Source organism: Phaeoacremonium minimum, assembly GCF_000392275.1.
Source record: "Phaeoacremonium minimum UCRPA7 unplaced genomic scaffold PA7_03_scaffold_580, whole genome shotgun sequence".
Lineage (NCBI taxonomy): Eukaryota > Fungi > Ascomycota > Sordariomycetes > Togniniales > Togniniaceae > Phaeoacremonium > Phaeoacremonium minimum.
In genome coordinates, this window is record NW_006921482.1 from 135,556 (window position 1) to 159,761 (window position 24,206).

At 51.6% G+C, this 24,206-nt stretch overlaps 7 protein-coding genes across 7 annotated transcripts; 3 read left to right on the plus strand and 4 right to left on the minus strand.

The window, feature by feature from the left end:
- Positions 1-74: 74 nt before the first annotated feature.
- Positions 75-1,510, minus strand: UCRPA7_8110 (putative rho gdp dissociation inhibitor protein; the record flags this gene model as incomplete). The annotated part of the gene is made up of 4 exons (XM_007920629.1): positions 75-205; positions 269-317; positions 380-885; positions 1,414-1,510. The coding sequence occupies 4 exons, from the start codon at positions 1,508-1,510 to the stop codon at positions 75-77; spliced, it is 783 nt and encodes a 260-aa protein (XP_007918820.1).
- A 2,196-nt stretch (positions 1,511-3,706) lies between these two features.
- On the plus strand, positions 3,707-5,123 carry UCRPA7_8111 (putative transcription factor protein; the record flags this gene model as incomplete). The annotated part of the gene is made up of 3 exons (XM_007920630.1): positions 3,707-3,770; positions 3,828-5,031; positions 5,090-5,123. 3 exons carry the CDS (start codon positions 3,707-3,709, stop codon positions 5,121-5,123), a joined length of 1,302 nt encoding a protein of 433 aa, XP_007918821.1.
- A 980-nt stretch (positions 5,124-6,103) lies between these two features.
- On the plus strand, positions 6,104-7,452 carry UCRPA7_8112 (putative 3-hydroxyisobutyrate dehydrogenase protein; the record flags this gene model as incomplete). Its single annotated transcript, XM_007920631.1, has 3 exons — positions 6,104-6,211; positions 6,293-6,466; positions 6,718-7,452. The coding sequence occupies 3 exons, from the start codon at positions 6,104-6,106 to the stop codon at positions 7,450-7,452; spliced, it is 1,017 nt and encodes a 338-aa protein (XP_007918822.1).
- Positions 7,453-9,013: 1,561 nt separating this feature from the next.
- On the plus strand, positions 9,014-10,262 carry UCRPA7_8113 (putative rta1 like protein; the record flags this gene model as incomplete). Its single annotated transcript, XM_007920632.1, has 3 exons — positions 9,014-9,242; positions 9,427-9,925; positions 9,986-10,262. The coding sequence occupies 3 exons, from the start codon at positions 9,014-9,016 to the stop codon at positions 10,260-10,262; spliced, it is 1,005 nt and encodes a 334-aa protein (XP_007918823.1).
- Positions 10,263-10,785: 523 nt separating this feature from the next.
- Positions 10,786-12,544, minus strand: UCRPA7_8114 (putative mfs hexose protein; the record flags this gene model as incomplete). The annotated part of the gene is made up of 10 exons (XM_007920633.1): positions 10,786-10,959; positions 11,025-11,088; positions 11,141-11,375; positions 11,426-11,528; positions 11,594-11,922; positions 12,030-12,066; positions 12,121-12,155; positions 12,205-12,243; positions 12,294-12,440; positions 12,499-12,544. The coding sequence occupies 10 exons, from the start codon at positions 12,542-12,544 to the stop codon at positions 10,786-10,788; spliced, it is 1,209 nt and encodes a 402-aa protein (XP_007918824.1).
- Positions 12,545-14,830: 2,286 nt separating this feature from the next.
- UCRPA7_8115 (putative ap-3 complex beta3b subunit protein) lies at positions 14,831-16,948 on the minus strand (the record flags this gene model as incomplete). The annotated part of the gene is made up of 1 exon (XM_007920634.1): positions 14,831-16,948. The coding sequence occupies one exon, from the start codon at positions 16,946-16,948 to the stop codon at positions 14,831-14,833; it is 2,118 nt and encodes a 705-aa protein (XP_007918825.1).
- Positions 16,949-21,598: 4,650 nt separating this feature from the next.
- Positions 21,599-23,036, minus strand: UCRPA7_8116 (putative kinetochore protein nuf2 protein; the record flags this gene model as incomplete). Its single annotated transcript, XM_007920635.1, has 2 exons — positions 21,599-21,712; positions 21,765-23,036. The coding sequence occupies 2 exons, from the start codon at positions 23,034-23,036 to the stop codon at positions 21,599-21,601; spliced, it is 1,386 nt and encodes a 461-aa protein (XP_007918826.1).
- Positions 23,037-24,206: the final 1,170 nt, after the last annotated feature.

Consider the following 24,206-nt stretch of genomic DNA (forward strand, 5'->3'; position numbering starts at 1 on the left):
TGATCGGGTGTAAAGCAAGCGAGAAGATGTGCGTGAACTGTGAACCATCATGCATATACCGTGAGGGCAGCCGTTTACCACTCCTTGCCGATGTCGAAGCTCCACTCGAAAGAGAGGTGAGACTTCTTGTCGTCATCGACGAAGCTGGAGACGGCGTTGTAGTGGCCGCGGGCGAGCATGCCGGAAGGAGCCTCCTCCTCCTGGACTGTTGGGAAGGAATTAATCAGTTTTGGTCGCTCCGAAATCTGTAACTTAGCTTGGAACTCACATTTCTTCGTGTAGAGAGGCTGCTTGTCGGTATTGGGAGCGTAACTGCCCTGCGAATGGGGTCAGATGGAAGTCCAGCGCAGCAAAGTTCTCAGATAGGGGCTAGACTCACAATCATCTCAGAATCCTTGCTGACGCGGATTCCCTTGCGCTTGACGATCTGGACGTAGTGAAGGCCGCTGAGGATCTCATGCTGGACCTTGAAAGTGGCCACCATGGTGAATTTGGCGCCCTCCTTGATCTTGAACGGCTTGTCCTTCAGCGTGTGCTCAGAACCAGGGGTGGAGAGATCGATTGTGACGGGATCGCGGCCGGGGGCCTCTAGAGTGAGAGACTTGATGATACAGACGCGGGGATCGCTCGAATCGGACAGGTCCTTGCCACCACCAAGTCCAAGGGACTCTTTGTAGCGCTGGAGAGACTCGTCGTTCGCATCTATAGGAAGAGCCGGTGAGTTAGGAGATACTGAAGATACGCCAGTAGCAGCAGAGGCATCAGAAGTATCAGGAGCAACGGGGCCCTCATCAACATGATCAGGAAGTCCACTGGACATTCTCAGAAGCCTGGTGGGAACTCTGATGCCCAGGAGGGTGAAACCGCAGACGGGCTCCTGAGAAGCTGGGCAAAGATGGTTTGAGGACATTGTGAGAGGGGTGAAGCAGTTAGGACAGAGTTCTCGGTGAGTAAGAAGAGATCCCTCAACAAGCAGATAAGGTGGAAGAGGTGAGAGATCTGGGGTAGGCGGAGGTGGTGGGGGAGGAAGCAATTCGCTGTTGGAGCGGCTGCGGAGATAGGGTCGGTCCAGGAGGGCGATTTGGTGGAAGGTCAAAACCATTTTGTCCGAGTACAGCAGTAGCTGCGGCTTGATCGCGGCTTGACATGCAGCTGAAAATACAGACAGTGAAGTCGTCACCGTAAGGTGGACGGGTGGTTATAGTGGTGGTGGTGGTGGTGACGACCGGGTGATGTTGGCGTCGTCGACGATGAAGGTGTCTAAGGGTGAGATGGGGAGGGGTGGTTTGTGAATGAGCAAAAGTCGTCGACGACGGCGCACTTGCTTTGAGGGCTCAAGGTGGTTGCATGTTTTGATGTCGCCGAGTGTTTATACATGGCTTTGTAGCTTGATGACTGGATGTTTCCACATACCCATCTGTTGATATTCAGCCAAGCTCTGCTTAGGCTGGGAGAGCTTATAGCCCTGGGTCTCCTCGGGCATCACATCGTCATCGTGATGAGTGGCCATCTTGGAGTGTTTCTATCGGGGGGATTTGGGCCGTCAATGGCAGCAAAACGACGATTGAAGCTGTTACTCTGGCAGCTATCAAGCTCTGGCATATGTAAATGATGCTATCTCCGACCGATGCATTTGGAGGGGCATGCTTATATTTATTTGAGCCTGATGAGGGGCAGTTCAATCCTGTCAGGGCCGGCCCCCCTTTCAGGTGCCACAGGTGGGGTTTACCCCTGTTTCCTTGCTTGTTCTGCATGACCATTGGGCCATTTCTGCAACAGAACAGCGACATCCAATGCCTGAAGCCGGCAGCAACCTTGAAAGAGGCCGCTCTGAGGCGGGTTCGTCTGATGGGACGGCATTTCTGGACAAAGACTGGAGCATGCGTGGCGTCTGTCGATCAAAAGACCCCGAGTCTAGTCTGGGTAGTACAGTGGTACAGTAGTACAGTAGTATGTTTCCCCCTCTTGTCTCTGACTGACAGACTCGGACTCTGACCGCCAAATCCAGACCAGACCTGGCTGGCATCTGGCAGAGCCTCCTTCCAAGTTGATCGCGTGGCCGAGGGGGACAGTGATAAGGCCGTTGCATTCTTTGCTTCCTTAATATGCCGAGGCATCAAGATTTGTGCATGCCGGCACAATAACACCGCAAAAGCACTCCTGGTATCTACTCCGGGAAACTCTTCGCCTCAAACAGTCACGCGGCATTCGAGACCTGACGCTATGGTTGGATGTCTCAACGCTGCAAAAGCTGCTCGATACAGTATGAATATTAGACGTTTGCATCTGTGTCGCTGGCTATCTAGGACTTACTCGTCCTACAAGCCCTAGACTATCTACCTAGATAGACAAATTGTCCCAAATCACACTCGAACAGCTCACCCCAATGAACTTAGCTACTTACGTCTGGGTAAGATGACCGTGTGGTTGCTTCAGCCCTGCGGTGGTAACATGGAAGGTTTTAAGCTATTGCTTTCGACGGGCTCTCCCGTGGCTTGACTAACAATGGAAGCCAGAAGACGCCAGCCAATTTGGAGGGCACAATCCTATTCCTGTTAGCAGAGCAAAGGCGCCAATAGCCCGGAATCAAAGGAGCTCCATTTTGTAGCTGTCAAGAGCATGATCGGCGTAGTCGACCTTTTGCTGTAAAGAAGAGTAGGGGGCGCTGAGAAGACGCAGATGACATGGACTTGTACGATTGGCCTATTTCTAGAGGTTCCTCAAGCCTCAACTCTCAAGTTCAGGGCGGACGGATAAGGAGAGAGGAGGGAGTGTAGGCAGGTAGGTGTATGTATGCCTGACAAGTTACAGAGTAGCCTCCGCTGCCGGCTGCACCTCTCTCTCTTCTCTTGGGAGCAATCTGAAAAGCACGCCTTCTCGGGCTGTTAGGGCAGCCTAGCACGGTTCGCCGAGCGACCGCATCGCCAATGCAAGTTGACCGCGTTCCTCAAGTCTTCCTAAGGTAGCCCCCCAATTCGCGCTAGCAGCTCTCCCAATTTCGCGCAGGGTCCTCTAACTGAAAAGGTACAGCATACTGTGGTAGCAGGGCGGCCTTACCATAGTGGGAATCTGAGAGAGACTTACTCGTACAAACTCAGCGAGGAACCCCAGCACACCCCCAGCTTCTGCCGCCCAGCCTCCCTCCCGTCCTGACACTTTTGGCTCCTCGACACGCCAGATTTGACCAGATCCTCGTCCGTCCTGCTTGTTCTTTTTGTCGTCCCTAGCCTTTTCGCGCGTCAGCCTGTCTGTCCGTTGTCGTGGAGCCGAGTATCTACAGCTTGACTGTAGTTCATAGTTGGCTCTTTATATTCTTCCCTTCAGTCTCTTTATCTAGACCCAGGCCTTCCTGTCGGGCCGCACGCGCGACAGTCGGAATCGGCGCCATCCCGAGCGCCTTTGGAAGAAGCCCCCAGCTTTCCATCCAACAAAGCAGACGCTCTTGTACCCCAATCGTGCTCAGGTAAATGGCAACCTCATTCTCATGCGCCCAAGCAAGTCATAAATGACATACTAATGTCGATTGCAGACGCGATAAGAGGCACAAAGGTCCGAATTGGTCAACCTAAGCGCGCATCGCGATCCGGTCACCTTTTCGCCCCGTGGTCGACTAGTCTAAATCACCAGGGTCGCCAGAGCACTCCAGCACGTGGTTATATTTCAAGACCCTATCTGTGCTCAAAAATTCAACGCAGACAGCAACACAATGTCTTCCACCAGGCACCTCCCCACGGAGCGCAACCCCTTGATGACCAAGGATGTCCCTCCCTGTACATCCATCCCCATCTATCGCTTGCTTGGATTTTGAGAGCTTACGATCTTGCTAGATACCGACTTAGTCAGTCGCCGGCGGTTGGGACAGACTCAGCTAACGGCGCGGATGGTCGCTGCTGCTCCTGGCAGCGAGGTCGATCCCGCTGCGCTCGGCGCCTTCGATTATGCCCACCTCCGAGCTCCTCTGCCCAAGGGCATCGTTTCGGGCATCTTCAAGTCGAGCCCGAACAGCTACTTCCTCATGCGCCGCAGCTACGACGGCTTCGTTTCCGCCACCGGCATGTTCAAGGCGACATTCCCGTATGCCGCCGCTGAGGAGGAAGAGGCTGAACGCCGCTACATCAAGTCTCTCCGCACTACTAGTCCGGAAGAGACGGCAGGCAACATCTGGATTCCCCCTGAGCAAGCTCTGGAGCTGGCGGAGGAATATCAAGTTACTCCGTGGATCCGCGCACTGCTAGATCCTGCCGAGATTCCCATCTCGACTGGGGGAAATGATAACAGCCCTCCGAAGCGCATTTCTGCGCCGCCCAAGTTTTCCGCCGGACATCCTGCGCTTGCGCCACCTACACCGACCTCGCTCCCTCGCAGCTCCCGTGCAAGACGCTCTGCTAGTCCCGCGAAGAGCAGCGCAAGCACGCGCAAGATTGCCAGCCCGAGGAAGCGGACAGCAAAGGTGACGGCTGCTCAGGCTCACGCAGCCGAGACAGCTGGCAGCAGCGCAAAGGAATCAGCGGCATCATCTGTCAACGGCGAGGTTGCCGGTGTCCCAACCCTCACCCCTGCCCCGTCTGAGTCTCTCAAGTCCGAGGACGTCACTGTGGAGGCTGTGGAGAAGGAGCCTGCTGTGGTTCTCGCGCCTGTTGAAGAGGAGCCCAAGGTCAAGATCCATGTGGATCAGGACGTCAAGGTCGAGGATGACGGCACCGAGGTTAAGCACACCAAGGTCGAGCTGGAGCTGCCTCTGACTGGCGACCTACCGAGCGCCGAGGACGCGGCACGCATGGTAGAAGAAGCAAAGGAGATGGTTCGTGCCGCTGCCGAAAGCGTGGCTGCTCAGTCCAGCGGGTCCGAGCCCACCAAGAAGGGCAAGAGAAAGGCCGACGAGATCGAGGCCGGTGACGAAAACAAGGAGAACGGCGAGACCGCAGTGACCGAGCAGCCGAAGTCCAAGAAGGTGAAGACAGAAGTTGACCTGCGAAAGGAGAAGGTCAAGAAGCGGGCCTTGATTGGTATTAGTGCTACCCTGGCTGTCGGGTAAGTCTCCTAGTGTTCCCGCATCATGCAGAGCAGTTAAGCTAACAGTCTACCCTAGTGCTCTGATTCCGTACGTTATGGGCGTCCTATAAGGGCCAGGCTGGAGGCAAAGTACAGCAGGTGCAGGGTGCCGAAGAGGAAGAGGCACCGATAGGTTTGGAGTTTTCGATTTGAAGAGTATTTTGTCCTACTCAGAATTTGTTTGCACATACCCCCGCGACTGTCATAGAAAGCCCGATGGGCTTGTCAGAACGCCTTACACTGTAACTGCAGTTGATTTTGCTTGGCTGGACTGGACTGGACTGGACTGGATGAGAGGACGACTTGGAAGTAGGTACACACAGCACAGCTTTCAGGTTCTGACTGTGGGAAAAGTCCAGCCCGGACATGCTATTCAGGGAAATGAAAAATAAAATATTGTAATGACATCTGCTCCCGATTCGTCTTACCATTGACCAGCTCACATTCCCCTGTATACCAAATACGCCATTCAATTGCGTAGGTGCTAGATTGAAAAACAAAGTATCCCGCTGATACTCTGAAGATACTCTGAAGCTGGCAAGCGAGCTTAGTGTTGTAGGCTTGCCTCAACTGCCCGCGTTTACCGCTTTCCCAAGCTTGCCAGCACCATTTCTCAAATTTCTTTCTCGCTTGCTCAATTGATAATTGCACCAATCCCCCCAACAAAAACTCATTCGAGCGGGAAGCCAGCCACTGTGGTAAGGCTGCAGCTTGTCGCGATATATAGAGCTCTCACTCCCGAGTTCAATGGATGATCAAGAGACGATGTCGTGAACTCCAGCCATTCCTGCCCCCATTGATGGGCGGCTCGAAGCTTTTTACGTACCTGTCTGTACCAGCAGTGTCCGCGTGATGGGTACGACCGGCAATGACCGGCATTCGGATAACAGTACCCCTCGCAATGGCACTCCGCGCTTTAAGCTGCTGCCAATTGCCCCGGGGCTCTCTCTACCACGAACACACCTATCATGGATAGAACAGGTAGCTCGTGAGCTCAGGACGCAAAAGCAGACTTATCCCTCCTCTCTGAAGCATTTTGGAGACGGTCAGCATGAGGGCAACAACACGGCTAGTCAGGCACCTGCGGGTAGAACGTAGAGCGTTCTCCTCAACAGCTCGCCGCCTGGACAATTATGGCTTCATCGGCCTGGGCCAGATGGTATGTACCTTGCTTCCTCCCTAATTGGAGCTCAAGCTCTATGCATGTTTTCTGGACGATGGGCTAATATCCGGACTTTAGGGCTACCAGATGGCCAGGAACCTCCAGGCAAAGCTGTCGCCAAAAGACAGCGTGCGGCTGTTCGATGTCAACAAGGGAGCTATGGAGAAGCTTGCGGCAGAGATGAATGCACAACAAGCCGGCGGCGCCACCGTCGAGCTGGCAGAGAGTGCTACGGATGCTTCAAAAGACGCGGTATGTGATGATGCTCCGCCAGTTGCGCCACCCCTTTGCATTTACCCTCCGTTTCTGTCCTTGCCGTATATGATGAGTAACCTTTGTTCTATCTATGATCTAAGTTGGGGTCAGCTTGCTGGCCTTCCTATGATTTTAAAACATTTATAAAGCCAATCCTCTGAAATCGGCAGCATGCCCATATGTTTATACATTTACAGCTCCTAGTTTTTCTAGTTGGCCTGAACCTAGACTGACAAGCATCTTCAAAGGACACTGTCATCACAGTCTTACCAGAGCCAACCCATGTCAAGTCTGTCTACGAGTCTATACTCAGTGCTGGACTTGGATCTCGGCAGAGCCCGCGCATATTCATCGATTGCTCAACCATTGACCCCTCGTCGTCGCGGGAAGTCGCCGCCTCCGTTGCAAAGGCGCTGCCGAACGGCTCCGGCCACTTCGTCGACGCGCCCATGTCAGGAGGCGTGGTGGGGGCCACCGCCGGCACGCTGACCTTCATGCTCGGCGCACCGGAGGAGCTCGTCCCGCGGATCGAGCCCACCCTGCTGCGGATGGGCAAGCGCGTGCTGCACTGCGGCGTGCAGGGCACGGGTCTCTCGGCCAAGCTGGCTAACAACTACCTGCTGGCCATCAACAACATCGCGACGGCCGAGGCGATGAACCTGGGCATCCGGTGGGGGCTGGACCCGAAGGTGCTGGCCAACATCATCAACGTCAGCACGGGCCGGTGCTGGCCGAGCGAGGTCAACAACCCCGTGGCGGGCGTCGTGGAGACGGCGCCGGCGAACAGGGACTACGCGGGCGGGTTCGGCATCGGCCTGATGCGCAAGGACCTAAAGCTTGCCATTGTCGCGGCGAACGAGGCCGGCGCGAGGCTGGAGCTGGCCGAGCCGGCACGCGAGCTCTACGAGACCGCGGAGAAGGACGAGGGTTGCAAGGGGCGGGACTTCAGCGTCGTATATAGATATCTAGGAGGCAAGGAGTGACGTCTGCCCACTTGGATGGTGTAATAGACAAAAGTTTGTTCCCTGCACGACTTTGAACAGTTTTGTGTGAGTTGCATCGATTGGCTGCTTCTCTTACCGTAGAGCTCATGCTCTCCTGTAACAAATCAACTGCTGTACGGTGTAAAGGAACAACGGACACTTCAAGGGCCAAGAGCTGCAAGATTAGAACACAGCCACACAGCCAAGCTGTAGAAGTTGAGGGGTGGACCGCCCGGTCACGGAGAGGATTTTAAGCTTATAGCCTTTTACGGTGGGCTGTATGCTGCACTGACAGGTTCGATAAGATAGATATTGCTACATGTAATGGCGGTGCCAAGCTGGTGGTGATGGATTGTGATAGTGGTGGGCGACTCGGGACGGTCAATCTGTCCGTGTCTGCATAACTCGGGTGGGCCAACCCCGTCGTGTAGAACGTTAGCGCCGCTGTGGGATCCCCGGATACAGGAGGCTCCGGGAATGAAAGGCCCCTCCTTTTTCTCTCTCCAGTTGCTTGTTGTTGTGATTGCCCCAATCGCCCATCCCATCCCATCGCAATGGTATCCCGCGTCGTTTACCCAGAGCTTCTTAGTGGACTTGTCGGTTTGGGTGGTCCTTGGCCCTGGCCGGTGTTCGATGGCTTCTGGATCAGTTCTTTGGGTTGTGGAGTGATAAGACATACAGGAGACCTCTCGCGGACTCCTGAACAGACTGAGAGTGGCATGGCGCATCCTGAAGGATGACACCGGCAATTACACCACGCTTGTTATGTCTAAGACCTGCCTGGAGAGGTGTCTGCTCAGGGCCCAATTCAGTTCAGTTATACGATAACGTTATAACTCATACCGCCGTGAGGTAACGTTGAGAGACCGTAGCGCCTTGTGTAGGGCATGTAAGCCGAGTGGTCGCTCGTATAGAATCCGAATTCCATGGCTCCATCCCTTCTTCCCTGGGTGCCCACCTACAGAGCTGGATATGGGGATGCCGCCTCCCGCTAGCGACCTGACGGGCCTGTTCGCTTCAGCGCTAGGGCGTGCGTTTGCTGCACGTTTCGTCTAGATCTTTAGTTTAGACTTTTGACATGTACTACGCAGAATTTCACGATTGGATTTCCCCTTTGAGAGAGGCGCCAAGGCCTGTTGCAGCACGCAGTAGGTAGCACACACACACCCATCCCCAAGGCTCTAGACTGGTAGGACTGGTAGGACTGGTAGATAATATTAATTCCTCAAGCCGCCGCCCGTAAGATGCCATGCGCCCTCGGCGCTCACACACTCTCCCTTTCTCTTATGTAGTTTGGAGGTTGCCAGATCTTCGAATTGTCATTCCCTTTCTACTATAATCCTTCTCTTCTCTTCAGGCTCGGTTCCGTAGCGCGACCGTTTGCTAGCTCCCCCAGCACATCATTACGTCTTCGATCGGTTGCTACACTACGCGACTCGAGCTGGTGGCGAGGAACAAAACTACTTTAATAAAGACCAAAGGCTTGAAAGACAGCTTGATTGCTTGTCGCAATAATAAGGAATACCGGAAAAGAGTGCGCGCAACTCGGATCACGATCACGATGGCGGACAACAGCACACATTACAAGCCGTACAAGTCGTGCAAGGAGGTCAGCGACCTCTGCCCCGTGGAGCTGACCACGCTGGGCTACTATCCGAATGTCGGAATCAACATCTTCTTCGCCATTGGCTTCGGTATTGCACTGATTGCTGTTCTCACTACGGGCATTTGGAAGAAGACATGGAGTTACATGGGATTCATCGCTGCCGGGTCTGTTCTGGAACTTGCCGGTAGGTGATTCAATGTGATCTGCGCAAGTCTGCGCACGAGGTGGCGCAACGATGGCAGAAGAAGAAATGGGGAAGCCCGCCCGTTTTGGTCTCACCTCAGCGCGAACGAACGCCATCCCGAAGCCTCGCGCGCGCCTGTATGACTTGCAGGAGGAGCAGACTAGCTAATATGGAGACCATCTAGGATACGTCGGGCGTGTTCTACTGCACGACAACCCGTGGAACAAGAATGCCTTCGAAACGCAGATTTGCGCCATCATCCTGGCCCCCACGCTCATCTGCATCTCCATCTACCTGACGCTCAAGCATGTAGCCATCTGTCTCAACCCTGCCATGTCTCGCATCCGGCCGAACCTGTACCCATTCATCTTCGTCCCCGCCGACGTGTCGTGTCTGCTCGTCCAGGCCATCGGCGGCGCACTTGCTGCCAGTGCCGGCGACACGAATCAGAAGCTTCTTGACGGCGGCAACAGGGCCATCATCGCGGGCATCTGTCTGCAAGTTGTGGTTCTGGCCGGCTTCGGCATCGCGAGCGTGGACTACTTCGTCAGGGTGAGGAAGTGGATTAACTCGGATGAGGTCACCCCTGAGGCCAAGGCACTGTGGTTCGACAAGAAGTTCAGGTGGTTCGCATACGCCGTCGCCGCTGCCTTTACATGTATCCTGATCCGATGCATCTACCGGTGAGTTTGCAACCCTGATAATGCGGGGTCTTTGGTACAGAATGCTAATTGTACCTACAGTATCGCCGAGATGGCTGGTGGCTGGGGAAGCACCATCATGCAGGACGAGCCGTCCTTCATCGTGCTCGACGGCTTCATGGTCCTCATCGCCGTCATTTTGCTCTCCTTCTTCGCCCCGGGATTCCTCTTCCCGCACATGGCCGAGCAGATGCGCGCCAAGAAGAAGAGCAAGAAGTCCAAGGGGGAGAAGAGCAGCAGCACCACCACCCCAGGGGATGAGAGCCAGGACATCGAGCAAGGCAATGCCACTGAGGCTGAGCGCGAGCTCAAGGCATAGAGAGAGCTTGGAGCTTTTCGGCGGGCTTTATACGATAAGGAGTTTGTAGATATGACACGCGACCGGGTACGGGATATCATAGACGCATAGCCTAGGGCATCTGAATGCTTTTTGAGCCTATTAGACATCAATCCATATGTTCGCTTTCCTCGCAAAATGAATCGGATTTTGAGAGACTAAAATTGCAGTGAAACCCGACACGGGATTCTTAATCGGGAATGGCAATTTCTTGCCTCGCAGTGAGGCTAAAATTGCAGTGTTGTCCCCCCTTCCCAATTGAGGTATTCCCAGAATCGACGGATGCAGCCAGGGCTTCTGAGTTTCACGGACCAACCGTACATGAACTGCAGTATTTTCTAAGGCATGAAGTCTAACGAAGTAGAACAATTTGTATAGAAGTGAAAAACTACACTATTAAGCCTCTTTCCAAGATCATGCCTACCCACCTGACTATTATTTGTGTCCATCATCGCCTCAATTGACTGCGTTCTCAAAGGATCAAGCCCATGTTGGATAGATTGCATTAGGCATCGTGCTCCTTGTGGTCGCCCAAAGCGACCTCCTTCTCGACCTGGTGGATGTTGATGTTCGCAACCGCATCCTTGCCGTCGAAGATCTTGGCAATCTCTTCCAAAGTCGGGCCCTTGGTCTCGACGTAGAAGAAGTACACGAAGATAAGCTCGATGAAGTCCCAGAGCTGGAGTAGAGCAGCAAATTAGTTCAACTGCCACCATCTTCTGGCATATTCAACTAGAGACTCACAGTGTAGAACAAGCACAAATTCCAATGAGCCGGGAGGTTCTCCCAAGCCAAGAGATTGGTCTGGCTATAAACAATATCAGTATCACTTCTATAGGGACGCGCAATGCTCGACTCACTTTCCGAGAGCCAGGATGGCTTGGACTGTCAGGTTCATGATTGTCATCCCCTTAGCACGGAGGTGATAGGGGAGAACCTCGAGCGTGTAGGCAATCAGCAGACCGGAGAAACCGATATCGTAGAAGATACCGAAGATCCAGACAAAGACGATCTGAGTGATGCCAAAAGCCATGGTTCCTTTTTGGTCATACATAGCAGCCATGACGGTCCACAGAGTGAAAGACAGAGTCATTCCTGCAACATTTGAGCTTGATGCCTTTGCATAATGACTTGGCAGAGCTTACCGGTGATGGCAACAAGGAAGAGGGGCCGACGACCAAACCTATCGATCGTGAACGCCGCAGCGACAGCGCAACTCAAATCGAGGACAGTCTTGCCCGAGGAAAGCTAAATAGGTGAAGAGTGCCGTTAGTTGTTATGATGTAACGCTATCAATGTTGACACAATCTTACTGCAAGCTTCTGGTTCTGGTCCGTGATACCAGCACCCTCATAGACGGCATTCATGTAGTTAGAGATGACAGCGTTGCCACTGTACTGCGAGATGACACCAATTGAGATGATAATTGCAAGTCGCCAGCGGTTGCCCTTAGTCTTAAAAAAGTCCAGGTAGCTGACGTTCCTTGTCTCAGCTTCCATCTTGAGAGTCTCTCGGATCTCACGGTATTCGAACTGGACAGTAACGTTCTCGCGATTGCCATTGCCGTGGTATTTGGCGAGGATGTTCAGGGCCTCATCATTGCGATCTTTTGCAATGAGCCATCTTGGAGACTCGGGAATCCCTTCACAACGTGTTAGTATGAAAGATTTTATGTCAATGGCACTTTGATCAATGCGCGGTCCTTTTTCAGGGGTCATGCGGAGTCTTAGTCTCTGGATGAATACTTACACCAGATGAAAGTGAGCTGGATAACAGATGGAACAATCTACCCGCATTGTGAGTTCTTGCTGATCGCTGCGAGAGTTCAGGGTTGACGCACCTGTATCAGAGTGATAGACCTCCAGGACCAATTGCCTGATTTGGTGAGCAAAAGGTATATTAAGCAACAAACCGTTCGCCTTACCTGCGACGTGGACAGTGCCCCAGCCGATGAACGTGCAGACTAAAAATGGTCAGCCCCCCCTTAAGAGTTTTGTCGAACAAAGGACTCACCGAGATTTCCTAAGTTCCACAAGCAGTTGTAGACAGCAGTGACAGGACCACGGTGTTGAGGATGGCAGATCTCGGTCAGCAGCATGGGTGATGCCATCTGCGCGAGACTGTTGCCGAAACCAAGGACAAAGCGACCACCGCAGTACACTATTGGACAAGACATTAGCTAAACACGTCTAACAAGCTTCCTAAAGCCTAGACTCACTTCCGTAGCTATTAGAGAATGCGGTCAAGAAGCCACCAACGACCATAATCAGACACCCAGAAAGAATTGAAGGCTTTCTACCGTACCAATCGCAGACATAGGGGCTACATGGTATCAGTATGCACGTGACAGAAGCCGCAAGTCTGTTTGGAGAGAACATACGTGATGAAGAAGCTGACAATACTTCCAATAGCGAACATGTTTGTCATCAAACCCAAGGAGTTGGGGTTGGGATGGTGGAAGAAGTCTTGCCATTGATCAAATTGCTGGGAGGTATTCAACAGTGATCTAGAGGTTGTGTCAGATCCACCCAGAATATTGATAGGAGTCTATAAGTAACTCACCCATCGTAACCTGTAGTAGCGGAAGCAATCATCAAAATTGCAGCATGGAAATATAGCTTGCGAAGGCCAGGCTCCTTAGTCCAGCGGACTCTTTCGAATTCCGGGGGATCCAACACGTCAAGATCAATCGGTTCTTCTTTCTTGGCCGCCATTTTTACACGTAGTTTGCTCTATGAACAGAGTGAAAAGAAAGGAGTTTAGCTCGCCGGTGGTGTTTCCTTGGAACACAGAGCAATGGGCCGAAGAAACAAGAGCGAGGCAACACAAAAGCATCAAGGGGTTCAATTTACTTAAATCTCAACTATCCTACCTACCTCTTACAAGAGACGGGAAATCGACCTCCCTTCCTGCCTGCCTGCCGACAGGACTGACGATGGCGGTTCTCTCGCAAGAGAAGCCGTTAATCCGACCAAGCAAGAGGATTGGCCAGTCCCAATTGTCCATGGTGACTATGTCCATGCACTCACCAGTGCCAACAGACTCAAGAGAGAATTGCCTGGGCAAGGTAGGTGTCCTCGGCCATTCTCCCGGAGCTAATACATCAGAGTAGACCTCCGGGGTGCAGCTGTCAGGGGCTGGGGCGATCCAGGAGACTGGGCAGGCGTTTCCAACAATGAAGCTAGATTGGACAGCACACGCAAGCGCGATATTGCAATATCGCTGTATAGACGAGGCTTGCTCTGTTTCGAGTGCGGGGTGTATCCTCATGCTACATGCGGTTGCGACCCGGATATTCTCGACGAGATGGTTTTATCAGACGAAGATGCTGCCAAGCCCCCGCCTAGGCACGCCGCATTGGTCGAGGCACCGCCTGTTCGTTCTCATTGAGCCGTTGGTGTGGTTCAAGTTGTCTATGCTGCAGGGCGAACCAACCTAAGATCTCCTCATGGAGTGATGGTGGGCTGCTGCTGTATGCAGTCAAGGCTGAATTTACAATATATACCTGCAGATAACAAAATGAATTGTCAGGCCGCGGCCGCCTCCTATCTACCCGATAGCAATGAAACATGAGCAGACAAATGAAGAAGTTTGTCATCGAGTCGATAAAAGTACCAAATCTCAGTTCACCGAGCGAATGTTTGAAAACTCTTGGTTGCTGACTGAGATACCATATCGAATAGTGAAGATTGAAAGGGTTGACTGGTAGGTCAGCGTAAGCCACTCTCTTCAGGTTTGCAACTGGCGGAAAAGAAAGACGGCGTCCCGTCCCGCGCCACGAGGTTGCACCTGCAGGATGATATTCCTAGAACATCGTGCGCGGTCCTTCTGTTAGCTGCGTGGACTATACCCAATCAAATCGGCGCCGTATCTGGAAGCAATGCGCGACCAGCTTCCATGGAGAAGGTTGACACAACCTCTAGAGATTAAGGTTGAATCGTCCCTCTCAAGACGGACATCTCGGCCAAAGGGAGCCCTGAAGGCTCGAAAACGCTATCCCTCTCTGAAACTCGTGCAGCGCAATACGCCCTTTGTTCTCTTCTTGTGGTCACCGTCTCGATGCCTGACGTTCCAGCTACACATTTAGAATCCTCCAAGTCGTGAGCCTTGACCGGAAAGTGAGCCGTACGTTTCACGGAGATGGTTGTTTCTCTTGCGATCTGTCGGCCGATACCTGCTCGGACTTGTCCAAGCCAAGCATTGCCAAGTTGCTGGATGGACCGCTACTCCTGGCCCGATATTTCGATTATACTCACCTCGCTTATCCTGCAAGTCAACGCCTATTCCTCATCTTCCGACCTACCAGGACTGCTGTCTTGTAGCTGTGTCTATCCGACGGAAAACTCAATTCAGGTAAGCATGACGGGGATGGCTGGAAGCCCATAGGCCTAGGTATACCCAATCCAATCCTTATCACTTATGACAGGAGCCATTGGTAGTACATCAACAGGAACAATAAGGTCTGTCGATTGATTGTTCGTGATTTTGAAGATCGATATGATATCATCTTTTTTATTATCTCACACGGGCCATAACTCGTTTCCAATGGCCTAGGACGGCTGAACAAGTCTGTCTTGTTCTCCCCCATCCTCGTCCTCCTCCTCATCTTCTTCCTCGTCGGTCTCTTCTTCGTCTGTTTCTTCCTCCTCCGATTCCTCACTCTCATCCTCCTCATCTCCATCGTCTCCCTCAGCTAGCCAGTCGTCCAGAGATTTTCCGCCAACGTTTTCTTCCAGTCCATTGGTTTTGCCAGGGTGCGCTTTTGCGAGGCTATCGAGGGTCTCGGCTGCCGGCACCGTCCGCTTCTCGCCATATGCTACACTCGAAGCATCTCCCTCTCTGAGATTTGGATCTGGCTCTCGGCCTTCTTCCACCCAATCGGGTAGTGGCTCATAGCCCCTGAGGCCATGCACACCACCACCTCCAGCCAGCACGAGTGCAGCTGAGCCAAGCGTATACCCTTTACGCGTTTCGGAGGGGCTTGGTGCATGGGGCACAGGCTTTGGGGCGAGAAGCATAAGCGTCGCCAATTGTGGTACCCCGAGGAGTGCCTTGTAGAGACGGGTGCGGTCCCGAAGATCATAGGAGGTGTCGTAGCGCACCAATAGTAGTACGTAGTTCCAAAGGCGGCCGATGGGATGGGCTTCCGCCTGATCCAGGGGCGGTTGTCCACCGTCGCCCTCCTCACCTTTTGTGTCCTCTGCTATTCTGTTTAGATGATGCAGGTATACCTTTGCCGCAAGGAGGACAATTTGTCTCTTTGCGATTTCAGACTCCTCCGCAAACTCCTTCAGCAATATCCTCAGAACATCAGCAGCGATGTTGTCCTCGCCATTCAGCCCCGAAAATTCGCCAACGAGCCAAATGATCGTTGCCCTTGCTTGAGGATCTGTTGCTGAATCCAGATTTTTGGCAAGTCGGACCACAGTAGCAGAGTGGGCAGTAGGATCCTGCTGAATCAAATGCCTGATGACAGTCAAGCTCTCCGCTGCCAACGTCCCGTCTAAGCTCGTAATTTGACCTAGTAACAGCCTGAGACAGCGAGGGCTCGTTGCTGGGTCGCTTTGTGCACACCTCCCAATAGCTCGCACGGCTTCACGAACGAGATTCTTATCTGAGCCGCGGGCGAAGTGCTCGAGTTCGTTGAGTATGAGAGACTTGACATGTTTAGGAGCATGAGGAAAGATGAGGGTCAGGACTTCAAGCTTTAACTCCCATACTGGCGCAGGGTCGGTTGCGCGAACAAGAAAGTGCGAAGAGTATTTGACGAAGTCTGAAGGATGGAGCAGGCAGATAGATACGATGTTATACAGCGCAACTTGTTGTATATCCGAAGGCCCGCGTAGAAGAGCAACCAATGGCCCGATTGCTGACTTCATGTACTCTGTATTGCCGATGGATGCATAACAGCGTGCAACCGCGGTCACCACGGCAGAGTTTCGACTTTGCAGTAGCGGCTTGATGCTGTTGAGGAAAAGCTCGAGGTCCGGATCTAGGACGGGAACTTTCTCTCCTCCAGCGCCTGTGTCTTCACCATCTCCGTAAAAGTCCTGTAAATTAACCGAGGTCTGTTTCTCGTGATCCTTGACCGTTCTTGTCCGACGAGGGAAGCACTGTCGGGCGTAAATGGTCATTAAGCGTAACGTTGAAAGCTGGCTCCATTCGTCCATGTCCACAATCTTCTTGACCAACGACCGGTAATGTTTGTGTATAAGATCTATACGCTCAGGACACACTTCCATGAACGAAGTGACTGCGGCGCCTGCCACGTAATACTGCTTATCTCCAAGCAGCGTGGTGAGGTAGTCGACAAGTTGTGGAAGCTGACTGGGATCCAAACGGTAGCACTTGGGGATAGCCAAAGCTGCCGCCCGACGAACATAGGGACTCATGTCCCCTGCCCCCTTCTTGATCGCCAGTGACACTATTTGGCTGATGACCGGTACCCGGATCCCAGACATGGTTTTCAGAGCGAGAGCCCTGACTTGTGGGTTGCTGTCGGATAGGGATTTTTGGATCGTGTTTATGGACAATAGCGCAAGATCTGGCTCTTGTTCCGCGTGATGGAGCAGATATATGTAGACAAGCTTCTTGATCTCGATATTCGGGGACGCGACGTTCTTGACGACTGAGGAGAAATATGGCAGTGTCTTCTGGGAGCGATACATCATCTATCGGACGTTGCAATTAGTACGGCGACACTTCAAAAAATAGGGATCTGCATACCGATATGACCCTCCGTAGTCCCTCGAGGACTTCCCGCTCATGGCGACTGTCGAGGAGCTTCCTCATCTGGTTTCTATCCAGAGGTCGGGCTGCGCTTCTCGACCCTCGGGCCGCCGATGCAGCATCAATGGTGAGCTCTTGAGCTACGACACACTATGTAAGTCTTGATTTGGACATGAACCTAGAGAAGTTTCTGCTTACCTCTCTCGAGCAGCGTCGATATTCGTGATATTGACTCCATGGCTAGAGTCTCGACGGTACCGACAGTCGTCGTAGACGACTCGCGAATGCTGGTGTCGAGGTCGGTGACGTGAGCAATTTTGGCGGGGCAGCTGGGAAGCTCAGGGCGGCGGGCCGCAGCTACCTACGTAGGGGGGTAGGTAGGGATGAAATGTGGATCTCCACGACCCAATCCCTGGAGCAAGGACCACAGGACAACATCATGAACACTAGAAGCAGAAATGTTTCTCTCATGTTTTTTGAGATATTTAACAGCAGAGCGACCATGACATACTCCTTAGAGATGCACACCTTTCCACCATGCAATCTCTTGGCAGAAAAAGAGGTATCTTGAATCCTCTTCACTTTACCAACTTGAGATAGCACAATACATCAGATGTCTGAGTGAAATTGCAATTTGTGATCGCGCAACGTCGTTAGTCAGGCGTTCAACATCGTGCTAGTCACCGAATATGTTTAGCTTGACTACATATCTAATGCAGACACCTAGTTTCGAGGCTACGAGGAACCTCTATCAATATGAAAGTTAACATGAGTTTTGGCGTAGCTCCATTCTCCTGCTATTGATTATTCTATGACCTTATTACCGAAACAATCTTGGTTAATCGCTGGCTCGTGCGGCTTATCAGACACTACAAGTAGTACCTTAGTGATCGCCACTGTGACATCCATCTATCACGGCTTCTAAGGACCAAAGATAAGCTAGTCCCGTAGCTCGCTGATGGCATGTGCATCGATTCAAGTCAAGATATGTAAGTATTAAATGGGCATTGTGGGGTGTATATCTCTGTAGACTCATATGCTAAAGAAGGATATAGGCGTGACCTATAGCTAAGATATTATAGAGGCAATGAACTACTTGAACTAGAAAGAACCGAAAACTGAGGCATGTTTGTATGACCTTCACAACTGACTGCTGACGATTTGATTTAATAAAGAGCATCTTGCTAAGCAGTGCTGAAATGTGTGATAAGATTTGATGGGGCGACGACTAAGGCTTTGATATTGTAAGCGATAACATCGCCTGAGGGCCTCACGGATGTTTCTACAGCTTGGCTGAGGTATTTATCGCCATGCTAGGGATCTGTTCACCACTAGTAGTCATCAATTTCAAAGAAGGGACAAACAGTCCAAACGCTATGGAGCGAGACATGATCTGGGAAAACATTAATCCTCTGGTACAGTAGAGTGGCTAGAAAATGTAAAAGCCTTAATCTGCTTCCGGCCGACTTTCGGCCGACAAACATGAGAGCGTTGTCATCGCCTTGTACACATGCGGTGGCACTCCAAAAATTAATACTCTGAGCTAAGAGGCCAAAGACGAATGATGCTCAATATACCGATAGCATGATTCGCTTTTGGCAATAAACCAATCGAACTTAGCGAATGTGGCTAATTTTAGTCCGCGACGATGGCTAGGGTTCACACTATGAATACCTTGCATCTCTACGGCACTAGACATGTAATGTCAGAATTAAGAACCCAAATGTTAGTTTAGTGGAGACAACACATTTTGCAGCAGCGTTATATATACTGTCCAGCATCGTGAATCAGTTGTGCTTGGCACTTGGCGAAGGGTTGGCAAAGGACTAATTCGTTGAAGAGATCACGATGCCTGAGAGAATTATTCAGCCTGACAAATGTCGTCAAAAGAAATGGACCTGAGTTTATGATGGAATTGGTAATTAGAGCCAGTGAAAAATAATTGCTCTATTTCAGCTGATACTTGAGAAGATGTGGGAAACTTTGCTATATAGAACTTCCAGTTACGCAGACCCTTCAAAGCCTAATTCTGATGAACATACCTAGCCTAGACACTCTATTCCACTATCCCGAAAATTTCAAGTTCTACATCTTTGAATCCTGAAATACTAGACCATGGCTACTCAACGTGTCTACCGCTTGCCTCAACGGAACTCCATTCAATGCCTCACTTTATTCGAAGAGCCAATTCCTGTTCCGAGACCACACGAAGCTCTCATTAAAGTTCGAAGCGTGTCATTGAATTATCGAGATGTGGCAATTTCCACAGGCACTTATCCATTTCCTGTCAAGGATAATGTCGTCCCGTGTTGTGATCTTGCTGGAGATGTCGTCGAAGTTGGAAACGCAGTTGAGGACATTCATGTCGGCGACAAAGTGGTTTCTCATTGGGATATGAAAACTCTGTACGGCCCGATGAAAGGTTGGCAGCACGGGCTTGGTGGTCCCATCGATGGAGCTTTGCGAGAATATATTGTGCTGCCAGCGGCTGTGCTGGTTCAGGTTCCAAAAGACTCCGAGCTGAGTTATTCGCAGTTAGCCTCAATTGTTGTCACTGGTACCACTGCTTGGAACTGTTTGTTTGGAAATGTTCCTCTGTCCCCTGGCCAGACTGTGCTGTTTCTCGGTATGCCATTCTGAGGCTGGATGACGAGATGTATGACTGATACCCGCGTAGGAACTGGTGGTGTTTCCATCACAGGCCTTATACTAGCGAAGGCTGCCGGCGCCACAACGATCGTGACTTCCTCATCCGATGAAAAACTACGAGTTGCTCGAGAGAAATACGGAGCTGACTTCACAATCAACTATAATAAAGAGAAGAATTGGGGCTCGAAAGTGTTGAATATTACCGGTGGCCAAGGCGCCGACTACGTTTTCGAGAATGGCGGTGCTGGCACAATCGAGCAAAGCTTCATCGCTGTGGCGTATGGCGGTAATATCTCTGTCATCGGCTTTCTAGCGAAAGTTGAAGGAAAGATGCCAGATATCGCAGCCCTTGCTTTGTCTAAGGGTGCCAACGTCCGTGGCATCATGGCAGGATCACGGGAGCAACTGCAGCAAGCCGTTCGCTTTATCACGACGAGAAAATTGCAAGTTCCGGTTGAGAGAGAATTTGGGTTTCATCGAGATGATGTTGTTGCAGCTTTTGAATATTTGCAGAGTGGTCAACATATCGGGAAGATTTGCATCAACGTAGCTTGAACGTACCACAGGCATGTTCGGTTTAGCATTCGATCAAACCGTTCTCTCTTGATAACAGTATCGACGGAAGGAATACAAAATGACAATAAACGCCTTGTGCATATTTAGGTCGCAAAACGCAGATACATATCAGATTAGAACATCGCGAGTGATAGTGAACATAGAGGCAAATGAAACCTGGATGCAGTTATAGAAGAGTAGCATTCTCCTGAATTCTGTTTTCCTCCTACTTGCCGAATATAGGAAGAAAAGCTGGGACGCGGTTGTTTCATTAGCCCTGACAACGCTAAAGCCTGCCCCATTGACTTCCAGAAGAAGTGCTGGATCACGTGTGAAGTACTGGGGAATCACTATTGCAGCGTTCCAACAACAACACATAGATCACAGATCTCTTTGAATAAAATGGCCATAATTCCATTGATCTTGTCGCCAGCTTTACCGCCGGAGCTTCTTTCGTATATTGTGACACAGCACTCTTACCCCACGACACTCTTGATATGCTGCTCTCGAGCAGATTTTGTCTCAGCGCTTGTCAACGATGTTCAAGAACAAGTCACTGCAGATGTCGAAGATGCCGCCAACGGGCAGCATTTTCCGAAGCCAGCTTTTGAGACGCTGAACTCATCCCAAACAGCAGCCGCGAGACTGCTCTCGGCGCCACTTTATCAGGTCGCTGTTGCAAGGCACATTCGCATGGTCTTCATTCCCACAGTATCGCACTTACGTGCCTTTCTCTCAATCTTCTCGATCGAGGATTCCAAAGTTGGTGCACCCCCTCCTCAAGCTTCAGGAAGGGCAGACTCGGGATCTTCGAGAAAGTCACCACCCTTGCTAGTGGCCTATGGTTTCCTAGGCCTGCACCGAGATACAAGTGAGTGGAGTGCGCAAGGCGTGAGCAATACGGCCGCCGGACTTGTAGAAACAGCCAAGAGATTGAGGTTCCAGCCGGTCATCGTTGAGCCGCGCTCTCAACAAGCCGACGTGGACTTTGAAGAGGAGCTTGATCAACTAGTTCCAGTCCTGAGTGGCAGTGCGAGGAAATTTGGCCCTGATATGGAAGACCTTGGTTGGACTGGTCGAACGGTGGACTTGCGAAGGGTTCTAGGAAGGTGGTTCCGCCTCGAGGATGGTGAATGGAAAGACACAAGGAAGCGCACTGAGTCACCACGACTGGACATTCAAGGAGATGCTGCTACAGGGTCTTTCATCGCACAATGATGGGAGATGATTAGCTGCCATTGAGCTTTTCACACATATGAAGATACGTAGAAGTCTATGATTCCAGACCGAATACAAACACCCAACCAAACGCCTAACATGGTATCTCATCCCCATCAAGAACAGTCATAACATGCGCAAAAGTACATCCTAAGGCAACAGAACATTTAGATGGCCTGTTCCATTTCTGTGATGTACAGTTTTATGTGCGCCTCCAACTTGAGGTACTCGTCATGCGCGTTGTGGACCTCGTTCTCGATGGCATCCTTTAAGTCTTGCATCTTTGAGAAGTTAGCAAAGGAGTCGGATATGAGGAGAGAAATAAGCACATACCTTCTTCTCGGTTTGTTCGATTCGTACTCGTCGCTTCTCGATGTCATTGCCCTTTTCCGTCCGCTCCGTCTTCAGCTTCTTGTGCACAATCTCAAGCTCCTCCATTTTCTTCTTGGCCTCTTGAGCCTTCTGAGCAGCCTGCTCTCGTAGCTTTTCTGTCCGCTCATTCCACTTGGAAAGTTGCCGCTGGAGAAGTGACTCGGCGCGTTCGACGTCTTGGACATCTGTCCGTCGCTCAAGCAGAGCGTCCTTTTGCTTCGTCTTCCGTGCATTCTCCTCTTCCTCCTTAGATAGCTCCGCAGATATCTCATCTAGTAGTTTTATGCATGAAGCGACATCGGTTGACACAACTGTGAACGAGTCTGCCGATGTTTGCAGAGCTCGTGCTCGTCGGTCGAGCGAGTCGATATGTGCCTTATCGTTGTTGAGGGCGTTTGAAAGCTCGCCCAGACTTGCCTGCAGTGACGATGGGCTCTGCAGCACATACGGGCGCAGTTTTGCGCTGTCTTGTTTCAGTGCGAGTTTTGCAGCCGTCTTCTCCTCCAGCTTTGTAGCAAGCTCGCTCTTCTTGTTCTTGGCTTCCTCCAGTCTCGCAGCAACCTTTTCTTGGTTCCTCCTGAGCTCAAGTAGTCGCTTCTTGAGATCCTCATTCCTTCTCGTCTTCTCTCCAACGAGGGTCTCCATCGCCTGTCGGTTGTGTCGCATATCCTCTAGCCGTGCCTCCATGTCCTGGTTCTCGCCGTAGAGATCCTCAATGCGAGTCTTCGTCTTCTCCGCCTTGTTGAAGTGCTCGTCGATTAGATTAGTCTGGCTCTCGCGGAATCGCACGAAGTTGATCAGGTAGCTGAAGATCTTTGCCAGGCGCTCGTAGGTGGGCTTGTACAGGTCCATGAAGCTGAAGTCTGTGATGCCGCACTCGAGAAGCAGCCGCCGCAGCGATACGTAGAAGCCCATGAGGTTGCGCGTATCGCTGGGCATAAGCACGTCGCCATACTCCCCGCACACGTCCTCGGCGGCGGCGCGCATCGCAGGGTCGACCGTTTCACGAGTCGCATTAAGCAATAGCTCGGCGAACCACTCGAACACCATCTGCACCTGCAGCGGATTGGGCTTCTGGAGATCCGCGACGGTGAAGGGTAGCCCGATCTCGCTGATGCACCCCGCGACCTCTTTGTCAGTCAGGCGCATCGGGTCCGCCTCCTCCTCTTTCTTGCGCATGCGCGACTGCTGTTGCGACGAGGGGACGATGCTCATTCTGGGATTATACGACATGTTGGGCAACTCGGGTCAATGACCTGGAAATCCGTGAAGGTTTGGCTGACTCTCGAGCAAGGTGTACTGTTCGTTGCGTGGATTTAGTGTTCTTGGAAATGTGTCGTTGGGCTAGAGTAATAGGTGCCGCCATGGTGGGTTGACACAACACGCGGCGCGACGTTGCCGGGGGAACAATCGATTCTGATTTGCCCTGCCCAGGTGCTCCTCACATGCCCACCAGCACCTCAACATCACTTCCGATTCGGACTACACTCATGTAAAGTTTTCATAGCATGTGCTCTTAGAATTGAGAAAAGAAAAATTAGTTGAATCGCATCAGACAATCTTTCTCATTTATTTTGTCTTCGCTGTGACTAACTATTTGAATCATGGCCATCTTATCCCAAGATGATTCTCTGTCGCCATATAGCAAGAAACTGATTTGTTTTGAGATTTTATAACAAGGCATTACCTGCAGTTTGTGCCGCGCATTTCAATCTACCAGGACTGTTTGGGTATCTACATATGCAAGCCCGTAGTATGAATGCCCAGGGGATAGTCTGAAGGATGGCTGGCAGAAAACCGGGAGTAACAGTGCTCAAACATCCTTTGGCACAACGCCGACAACGACTGCCGAAGCTAGATTTCAGGTCCTCAAGATCTGAAATCAGCCACAGATGGCAACTTCCGCACTTTGCTTCTCAGGGATCCTTGGATTGGCTAGTGGCGACTTCATCATGCTAGCAGAACAAGGAAAGGCGATCTGCCAATCCCGAGACGAAGCCAGAATTCGGGATATGCTTCTACTCAGCTTCGACAATTCATGCACTTGACCATCAGGCTAATTGCTTTCCCTCGCTCGACCACTCCCACGGTAGCTGGTGCGTTCTTAATTTAGCGGCTGCCGCGAGCCCACGCATTGAACGAGATGACGGCAGCACGACCGGGAAGCCGTTCAGCAAGTCGGAAAGGCTTGGGTAAGAAATCTAGGGTCTCAGGACTCTCGACCTTGTCCATATTACGTATGCTATGGGATAGCAGACGAAACACCAGAATTTGGACAGTCTGATTGGTTGCCGGACTTGAGATTGTGGATGTCAGTGAGGGTCGATCTTGAAACGCAATGGCACCCATTTGGAGGGCTTCTGCCATTGCTCGCGGTCGGCTCATCCGATGTCTAGAAGAGGC